This window comes from Populus euphratica, unplaced genomic scaffold, assembly GCF_000495115.2.
Source record: "Populus euphratica unplaced genomic scaffold, PopEup_1.0 scaffold8.1, whole genome shotgun sequence".
NCBI lineage: Eukaryota > Viridiplantae > Streptophyta > Magnoliopsida > Malpighiales > Salicaceae > Populus > Populus euphratica.
Window position 1 is genome coordinate 472,481 of NW_011499855.1, and position 11,192 is coordinate 483,672.

The following is an 11,192-nucleotide window of genomic DNA, read 5'->3' on the forward strand; positions in this document are numbered from 1 at the left end:
ACACTTTTTTTTTTTTTTTTTTTTTTTATATATATATATATATATATATTGTTGATACGACGAAGTCTCTCAAAAAATAAATTATATTTTTATATTTAGGCCCCATTTATTTGCAGGAAAGTTGTTTCCTTTTGGAAAGTGAATTCCAGGAAAGTGAATTCCGGGGAAAATGAATTCCTAAAAAGTAAAGTATTTTTTCGATGTTTGGTAGTGTGATGGAAAATGAACTGGAAAATAATTTATTAATATTTTATTTTTCTCAAGTTTATTAAAATAATAAGGAATAAATCTTACAAATTAAAAAGTTGAATAATAATGAAATTGAAAATTGTTAATTTTAAACTTTTCACAACTTTTGGAAAGTGTTTTCCTCCCAAATTTTCCTTTGACTGGAAAGTGTTTTCCATTTATCAACTTTCCTAACCCAACTTTCCTAACAGCAAACAAACACAAGAAAGTTTGGAAAGTGATTTTCCAGAAACCACTTTATGAAAAACAAACACAAAAAAGTTTGGAAAATGTTTTCCCGGAAACCGCTTTCCAGAAAACAAATACAGTTAAAAAGGAAAACACTTTCCTGAAAACTAAGCCAAATTTGTTTTTGACTAAAAAATATTTTCGTTGACCAGAAAGTATTTTTCGTTGACCAGAAAGTATTTTCCATTGACCGGAAAGTGTTTTCCGTTGACTGGAAAGTGTTTTTTGTTGACCGAAAAATATTTTTCGTTGACCAACTTTTCTAATAATTAACAAATACAGGACTATGAAAAAATAATCCTATCATTTTTCATATACTTTTTAGATTTAATAACTAGTTTATTAAAGTTATGAAAACTTGACCTACATTTTAAAAATAACAAAAAAAGTATTTTGTTTCTTTTTAATATGTGGGATTACAAACTTATATGTAAGATATATTCCCAATATTAAATTCAAAAATACTAAAAAAATTATTTTGTTTTTTGTTAGTATTCGAGATTACAAACTTATATGTAAAACGTATTTTTGATATTAAATTCAAAAACACAAAAAAAAAATATTTTGTTTTTTGTTAGTATCTAGGATTACAAAATTATACATAAGATATATTCCTGATATTTAATTCAAAAACATCAAAAAAGAAATTTGTTTTGTATTAATAACCAGGATTATGAACTTATATGTAAAACGTATCTCTTATGTTAATAAAAAAATAGTTTTTTTTTAATTTTTATATTAACATTAGAACTGTTAAGTTTTTAACCTGAGAAGATAAAGATTCCCTTATTGATGAGGAATTTTTTTAAACCTTAAATAGAACAACAATTAGAAAACACAATAATTTTTAATTTATATCAAACAAATAAACAATATAGCTTACTTCAAGTAAGATGTATTTGGGGTGTTAATACATTTTCTTAACGCAATCAATTTCCTTACCTGAACTCCGAGACTAATTAGGGTTTGTAGTAACCAAAATACTAGCCAACAACTTCCTTTTTATTTCTACTGATAAAAGAACAAGAATTCCTTATTCTTTTTACTTGTATCATTCCTGATATGAGAGGATGATTGTCATGACACCATATATGTGCGATAATAGTTGTTTTAATTAAAGTTTTTAACCAAATATTTTTGATATATTTTGGTGCATGATACTTTTTAAAAATGTTATTCATTTAAAAATATATTAATTTTTTTTTATTTTTAATATCATCACATTAAAATTATAAAAAAAACTAAAAAGGTATTAAATCACATTAAAATTATAAAAAAACTAATTTTTTTTATTTAATACCTTTTTAAATAAAATATATTTTTAAAACCTACCCAATAAACACTCACATGGACCGAACGCATTTATAGTGATATGATGGCAAATATGAAGAGCAATAAGCTCTTGTTGCAACTATTAGGCTCCCACCAGAAGAGGACATACTGGCAGGACAAGGGAGCGCAGCCCTGGTTTCTTTTTTTGGCCCCTCAAGATATTTACAATATTCCTTCGTAGTTTAGGAGTTCAAATTTGCCCTCCATTTTTAATAGATATTTGCCTCTGATATTTCTAAGAACTTCTTGTTTTTGTCCATCAGTCTTAGAGAATTTATATGAAATTATCATGGATTATTTTTTAATTGTTTTCAATTTAATTTTTTTTATCTAATAAGGGTTATTTCACTATTTTGGTTGAAAGATTCCTAGAAAGTAGAAATAAGGAATTTCTGGAGAGGTAATATCTTAATTAAAATAGCAATTTTGATTTTCAAGGAGATCAAAGGGAATCACACTCCTTCATAATGTTCTGGATACGTACGAGTATTAATTAATGGTTACAGCTCCATTTTTTTTTTTTACCACTCATAACTTCAGTGTTTAACGAATTACTTATAACTATACGAATACGAATTAATTGTTCAATCAAAATTAAATTTCTCTTAAGTTGAATTAAGCTCAGTGCTATCAAAATTAGCTAAATAATCTCTTGATCAACATTTCTGTCTTCCTCGTAAATTTATCCTATCGATCCTATCTATTTCACTTTTATATATCTTTTTTAGTTCTAAAAAAAGAAAAGATAATAAATTAAAAAAGAACGTGAAATACAAAAAAAAAAAAGAATTATAAACATCACGTTGTTGGTAAAGTACATACTCCATGACACTAGTTATGCTAATAAACCCGGCTTGGTACAAGAGTTAATTGACTCGAGACTTGGTTTAATAAAACAAATAGTAAAAATTGATCTAATTAAATTTAGATAACTTGTTGAAACTCAATTTAAATCTTTTAAAAGAATATTAAAATATTATTCTTTTAAGTTTTTATTTTCTAAATAAAACAACATTAACTTCAGGTTTAACATGCCCAAACAATAACTTGATTATAAGATGGAGACGAGGTAATGCGCAAACCAGTTTTAATAACTTTACTCCATAGTTCAATTAGTAGTGATCAAAAAAAGTGTTTGGTTGGGCATTGTTGTTCAGTTGGAACACAATTTTAGACGCACAATGTTACGATAATAATAATAATGATTTCAATTTATTTTTTTGTTATTATGATTATAATAATAATAATAATAATAATAATTAAATTAGTAATAATAAAAATAATTATAATGATAATAATAATAATAATAAAATTAGTAACAATAAAGATAATAAAGATAATGGTAGTTATAATAATAACAATAATAATAATAGTGTCTATGATGATTGTAATTGTAATAATAATAATAATAATAATAATAATAATAATTATTATCTTTATTATTATTATTATTATTATTATTATTATTATTATGAAAGCAACAAAACATACACAGAAGTGATAAAAAACAAAAAAAAATGTTTGGTTGTACATTGTTGTTCAGTCGGAACACGATCTTAGACACGCGATGTTATAAAAGAACATGGCGGTCCCAAAACATGGAAAGCTCACAAGTCTCATGTAAACAGTTCAGAAATCAATGCCGTCTCTTACATAGTCCAAGAAGTGGGCGCAGACAGAAATCAATGCCATCTATTAAGAATATTACCCACAGGATATATGGTCCCCTGTTGCAATGTCCATTGGAGGTTCAGGCGTTCAAATCAAATAAAATGTGTGAAAATCCCTTGATTGAAAAGAAGAACAGATCTCAGAAATGGAATCGGACTGCCAACTACCAATCGGTCAACGTACAGAAGTGAGTTTCACTTGAATCACGACTTCTTCTACATCTTTACGAACGTTGATTTTGTAAAATGCATGAAGCTAAATTGAGATTAATAATGCCTCGAAGTAGAGACCAAGGGCTCTGAAAGAGTTGAGGTATAATTAGGAGGATGTGGCGAGAAAAGGGTTGAATTTATTTTAGGTTTGTCGATGTTTCATTTCTACAATTATACATAAATAAAACTCGAATATTGATCTCAGCTATATAAGTATTTGTTGTGATTATTGTAACATCAAGCTGTTTGATAGTAATTAAATTCATTGAGATACTATATAAAAACAAACAAAGTATTTGAGTTTCTCTTTTCTTATTTATTAATATTTAATATTCTAAACACATGAAGCTTATGTTCATTCCATTTTACTTAATAATTGTATCTATTTTAATCATTTTTAAGTTCTTCACCTAGAAGTACATTCCATGTGAATAGGAGCCTTCCTCATTCGGTATCGGTCAGTCTCCTCGACCAATCTATCTATTAATTAACGCAAGTAATTATGAGAAGGCAAGTGCAGGTGATTGAAGAAGACACTCGAAAAATCCAAACCCCCTTCGTCGACTAAAATAATCAGAACAAAAAATGTGAATAAACTCGAAAGTGACACCATCGAGGAAGATTAAAGAGAATATAACTAAGACAGCAGGTAAAGTTGAAACTTGAAAGATTCACAGTAATCCAACCTACTCCGTTTAGTATTATTGTAATATAATAACATATAAGAGCATTCAATTGATGGGAAAGGGGAAATACACTATTATTTGTTTCGAATTATTTCTCCAATAATTGATTGGTGGTTGGAGAGAAACTATAGAGGTAAAACTTTTTAAATAATTATTTAAATTTAAATAATTAGACAAGATATAATTCAGTATATAATTTATATTATTTACCAATATACCTTGTTAAATAAAAATAAATAAATTTAAAAACTTAAAACTTGTATAAAATTTATGCTAAAGTTTGATGTATAACACGTTTGGGATAATTTCTCATCAGCAGACCTAGACCCTGCTAGAAGTTTTTTAAGTAGAAATTAATGATACTCGTCTCCAAATGATTAATATATAAGTGCATGACGATGGATGTACATAAGACAAAACATGCAACGTTTTAAAAATGTTTTGCCAGATTTTTTGCAAGATCCGATTTTGACCAGAGGAGAGAGAGGCTACTTTTTAGCAAGATATCAAGATGATCACCGCCAGTAATGGATCTCGTAATCTGCTTAATTAATTATTTATAGGCTGAAAAGGATTCGAGGTTTAATATATATTAATTAGGGTAATGTCGAAGCTCTGTTCGGCTTAATTTGTAATGATGAGCGCAAGGCTTGATGATCAAACTCCTTTTTGTGAAATGAGGCTTCTCTTTTAACCTTGGCTTTTTTAAATTGATTAGTGAGCTTAGCTTAAACTTTCATTTATCTACTATGTTAAGGATCGAATAATCATAGAAAATTAGTGCATAATAATAAAATTAAAGACAAATTTAAAAATCCTAGTAACATAAAATTAGTTTTTTTTCTTAAAATACTATATATTTTAAAATAAATTATTTTAAAATTAGCAAATGAATTTAATCTCATTAGTATGAGCTCACCCAAACATAAAACTTTTAAAACCACTTTAATCGTGATGTTGAAGGTAACTCTTAAACTTTAACTTTACGGGCTTGCAAAACAAATTTCTTAATGGTTTGGGAGATTCTTGATGCTTAAGTTAGCACTGATATAGACACAGGGAAACATTTACGGTGATGTGTGTTTGCAGAGATAATGCAAGAAATGATGAGAGGTTAAAGAAGAAAACATGGGCCTTTTATTTTTAGGTAGGTGAGCTTAGATTTTGTTTCTTAACCTAATGACTCATGAGCATATCTATATCTATATATATAACGTGAATCTGCTTGTTACATGATTATGCATAATTAATCATTTTTCTTAATGTGGATGTCCAGATTATCACCTTATAAAACTATAAGTCTGACATAAATATGCTTTAACAATATTTTGTGTCCTATGCGATGATGAATCATGTGCTTCTAAATATAGAATCATCCAAAATATAAAAAAGAGTTGGGTCATCCAGGCACAACTCGAGCCCATGCAATGTGAAGGGTTGGCTCAGGCAAACCCTAACTGAACACATCAAGGTGTGGGAGTGAGTTTGCTGCTTAGCCCACTCCCCTCATGTTGGAGACACATCACATTCGCAGGAATCCTCTTGATAACTTTATTTAAAGGCATGGCAAGGTGGCACATTTACACTAACGAATCTGATTTCATTGCGATGCTTTGGAACTGGCGGCTCATAGATGATTTCTAAAAAGGGAAATTGGATCAACTTTTGCTCTTATACAATATGTTTTATTAACTTTCAAGTGACTTGGAATGAGAGAGGAGATTTCTTTGAATTACAGAATGATTGATATATATGTGTGTGTGTGTGTTAAAGGGCGGATAAAAAAACAATGTAGACAATGAATCACTTATTGACACAAAATCAGGCGATCAGACACATTAAGCTAATTTTTATTCAGAATACTTGAAATATATAAACTCATTCATAATCTAAAATAACCAAAAGCTGTTCTAACAACACAAATTAAAAATCTTTCTTGATGCTAGATATTATCGGAGGCAAGAGAAATAACGGAAAAAAAAACCTAAATGAATGAAACTTATTAATATTAAAATATATATTTTTATGATTAGAATTAGAGGTAATTATTTATATTCAGTTCAGTTTTTACTTATAAAAATATTCAAACTAAAATTTTATAAAAAAACAAAAATTAAAATTGAAATCGATTTTAATCGAGCAATTTCAATTTGGTTTAATTTTTTATATTAAAAATTCAAAAAAACCAAAACACAGATGATAAATTTCATTGATGCCTTACATAAATTTATATGGTCGTTGCACATGCTGTGCATTCCCTTTTTCTATGCCCACATGTTAAAAAGAAAGAACAATGACGAATCATGTTTGTAAAGTGGGGTTGGGTTATCATCATGTTCTCATCACTTAATTTTGTTTCTTTATAAGTATGCCACATGCCTTGGTTTTGGAATATTCCAACAAATAATATACCAAGTTTAGAGATCTTCATCTTATAAATAGAATTAACCTCTTGTATGTCTCTCTCTGTGGATAAAAACTTTTTTTTTAAAAAAAATAATACATGGATAAACACGATATTCAATTCAAGATTTGGATTTATATGCCAAGTCACTCAATTTTTCTTGTTATTAATGCTTGTCTGTAAATGTAAATGTGGTAAAGATTGTTTTTAAAAGAATTTTTTGATTTGAAATGTATGAAAATAATTTTTATTTAAAAATTTATTTTTTACATCAAAACAATCTAAAATTAAAAAATATTATTTAAAATTAAAAAAATATTTTAAAAAATTATGATTTATCCGCAATTACAAACAATATGAGAAATTTTCTGCAACTCACACATACCGTATCTCAACATTGCATTTACGTAAAGATGATAGCAAAACAAATGCAATCATGAATAACATAATCTTGTGAAATTAGGTACTTGCAACAAAGGTAATGAGTAATTAAGCATATGATTCCTTAAGCTAAGCAATAATTTTTATTCTATTGACCACTCTTTGTAAGAGCATCTGGGACCAACCCCTAAATTAGGGTCTCTTAATTTCTTTTATTTGATTTTTTTGTTAATAACTTTTTTATTTAATTGATTTATCGGTGTTTTTACTTAACTAGAATAGCTATTAAAAAAAAAATTGATGTCTTAAATCAAAATCCAATAACCATCTCTTTTTTCTCTCAAATTAAAACTAAAAAATAAAATTTTGAAAGAAAAATAAAATTTCAAAACTAAAGGGATTGAAAATTTAGAAATTGGAAAATAGCTAGAAAGACCAGCCTAAGCTTTTCATGCAAATTTAAAATTTCCATATATTTTCTCTATTTTCTTCATTTTAATCCTATGTTTTTTCTATTTTGATTTGATAATTGGCCATCAATTTAGCCATGAAAAAATTCAATCAATGAGAAAAAAAAAAAAACTTTATTACCAAAATTGAGAGAATGTATCTAATACTAACGAATTTGATTTGGTTGCTTGCATTATAAAAGAAAAAAAAAGGTGGGGGGATCTCCATTAATGTAGTGAGGGGTCCTCGTTTCTGGTTACCTGTTCCCGTCTGACAGTCAGGACTGAGGGCTTTGCTCGTTTATGTTTGCATTCACTCATGCCAGCTGCTCAAAGAATACAGAACAAAAAGACAAGAGGTAAATTAATTATACGTACAGTTCGCTCGTTTTACACATGATCAGTCGGTCTGTGGTGTCTGCGCGCGTGTATATAAGTCCAAATTCAAATAAAGCATCCACGTCATGTTTTTCGAACACAAATGTGCCGACGCCTAAAGTGGTTTTGTAATTTAGCTATGCCTGTAATATTGTTTTCTAAGATTAGTTAGCTGTAAAATCTTCATATTTAAAATTCTAGTTCTTTTTATTTGACTTCTTGAATTCGAATTTTAAGACTAACGTCTACATGAATTTATGCTTTCAATATATTAAATTGATTTATGAGATATCATTAAAATTATTTTAAAAAGCCTAGTCTTGTTTAAGACGCAAATTTGCTCGGGAATTTATTTAAAAGCATGGCTAGTTGGCACATTTAATATCAAATTAAAAATAAATTGCACCGACGAATCTAATTTGGTTGCGATGCTTCGAAACCTGGCGAATCAAAGATGATTTGATTTCTAAAAAGGGAAATTGGATCAACTTTTCTTCCTATTATTATAACTTGATAGTAAGACCCACTTCAACATGTGATTTCTTTTTCATTATCATGTGTCACTGAGTCAAGATTTTGAATTAAGAGTTGAGATCATCCTCTCTCTCTCTCTCTCTCTATATATATATATAATATTGTATAAAAATGTATCAACATATAAAAGTAAAATAGTATTTTATTATAACTTTTATAAAAACATTTAGTTTCAACAAGTGCTGGTACTTCCCAACAATGTCTTGTTTATTATTCTAATGATATGTTTTCTACAAAAATATAAAAATGTATCAACATATAAAAGTAAAATAGCTTACTTTGTTGATATTAAAAAAAATTGAGGATGAATATTGTGACAAGGATGGTTTTTTTTACCTTAAAACAATTTATTACTTACTTTTTTATGTTAGTATTGTGATGGCATTAATATTATTTTCCTGGTTTACTTGTTACTTTCTAAAAAAAAGGAGTAGAGAGATTTTAATAGGAAAACATAAAAAAAAAAAGTTTTTGAAAAATTAGAAGCTTCTTGATAAATCAATCCATGATGTTATATTTTTTTTTTATAAGCAATTTTTATAGTTAAACTATTATTATTTTTATTTGAAATAAACAAGAATATCTTTATAAGGATATAATTAAATTAGTATTACTCTATTTTAGAAAATCTAGCATGATTTGGGTCCTACTAGTTTTAGATATAATATGTTTAGAGTTTGGTACCCTATCAAACCTAGTTGCGATTGAATCTGGTTAGTTTTTAATACAAAACACAGTTTTCTTTACCCATAAATCTTTTTTAAATTAATTTTTTATATAAAATATACTTGATAAAACTCATGGTTTACCTTTCTATTTTTGGTAACGTGAATACCATGTTTATTCCAAACCACTTCAATTCAGCCACATTACTTTACAATTGCCAAAGTGCCCTTTCTTTTCTTTTCGGAAAATAATGTAATTTCAAACAAACTACTTAAACAAAAATTCTAGTTAAACAAAATTGCACTTAACAAATATTCTTTAACCATTAATTATTATCCCGATCATACACATGTATCAAGCACAATAAATTGTTTTAAGATTGTTATTCCTTTGATCTGGTTTCTACAAAACATATAAAAGCATATCAACATATAAAAGTAAAAACGTGGAAGATCGCAGGTTCATTAATCCATGTCATTATAAATAGAGAGCAATGCGGCAAAACAATGACAAGCTGTTAGGGATAGCTAATTTAGCAACACGGTGCGCATCATGGAAGACACCCAAATGATCACCGAAAACAACAATCTTGCAGAAACCGATGAGATTGCTGACCTCCTGTCATCCCTTCCCAAAGAAAAGTCATGGCGATCAGGTTATGTGTATCGATACCAAGGCTTTTGGTGTCCTGAAAAGCAGATTCCTGCTCTGATTGCATTTCAAAAGCACTTCCGAGCACAGAAAACAGATACTATACTAGTCACCATGCCTAAATCAGGCACAACGTGGTTGAAAGCCTTGGCATTTTCCATTATGAATCGTGCAAAATATACACCCTCGTGTAGCCCATTGAACTATGTCAACCCTCATGATCTTGTTCCTTTCTTTGAGTATGGGCTTTACGCAAATAAACAAATTCCTGACCTGTCTACCTTTCCTTCCCCTAGAATGTTTGCTACTCATGTGCCATATCCATCACTACCGGATTCCATCAAGAACTCCGGCTGTCGACTTGTTTGTCTTTGCAGGAATCCATTTGACAACTTTATCTCCTTGTGGCATTTCGCCTCCAAAGCAAGACATGAAAGTCTTGGGCCGTTATCTTTGGAGGATTGTTTCGATAGCTTTTGCGATGGACTTGGAGGATTCGGTCCCTTTTTTGACCACGTATTAGGGTATTGGAGAGAGAGCTTAGAGAGACCAGAGGAGGTTCTGTTTCTCACGTATGAGGACATGAAAGAAGACATTAATTCTCAGATGAAAAGGTTAGCTGAGTTCCTGGGCTGTCCCTTTTCCTTGGAAGAAGAGGCAGATGGGGTTCTGGAAGGAATATCAAAGTTGTGTAGCTTCAGCAATTTGAAGGACAAAGAGATCAACAAGACTGGTAAGTCTCTCCTATACTTTGAGAACAAGACTCTCTTTAGAAGAGGTGAAGTGGGGGATTGGGTCAATTACCTTACTCCTGAGATGGTGGATCGTTTGAACAAAATCATGGAACAAAAGCTGGCTGGTTCTGGTTTGAAGTTCAAGACTGGTTTGTAGACATTAGTACTTGAATGCATTATCTATGTTTCAAAAATGTTTGTGTTTGTTTGTGATTCGGATCTTGATCAGTGGACAATGATTTGCTTCCGATCTGGAAAAAAAATAATTAATATTGTCCACTGGAAATTGTAGTAAGATTACGTTTATTGTATCTGTGTCTTTCTTTGTTCCTGCGTGATCCTTTTTTCTTTTTCTATAATATCATATATTATAGATATATTTATTATACTTAGGATATCTCTTACGCACTACCTAGATAGATTTATTATACTTGATGTATGTCGTATGTGTATAGCGTTGATCGTCCATTCTAAAAAACAATATATAATAAACAGATATATAATTTATTTTGACAAAATATAGAAAAATAAAATTCTTGTTTATTATTAATAAAATATGGACTTGGAGTCGGCATCTAATGTTCTAATTATTAAAAACTCTAATTGGTCTAAAAAAT

General features: G+C 28.9%; 1 protein-coding gene across 1 annotated transcript; it reads left to right on the plus strand.

The window, feature by feature from the left end:
• The first annotated feature begins 9,597 nt into the window (after window positions 1-9,597).
• LOC105122834 (cytosolic sulfotransferase 15-like) lies at window positions 9,598-10,913 on the plus strand. The gene has a single exon (XM_011022145.1). It carries the CDS (start codon window positions 9,743-9,745, stop codon window positions 10,730-10,732), a length of 990 nt encoding a protein of 329 aa, XP_011020447.1. The 5' UTR covers window positions 9,598-9,742; the 3' UTR covers window positions 10,733-10,913.
• Window positions 10,914-11,192: the final 279 nt, after the last annotated feature.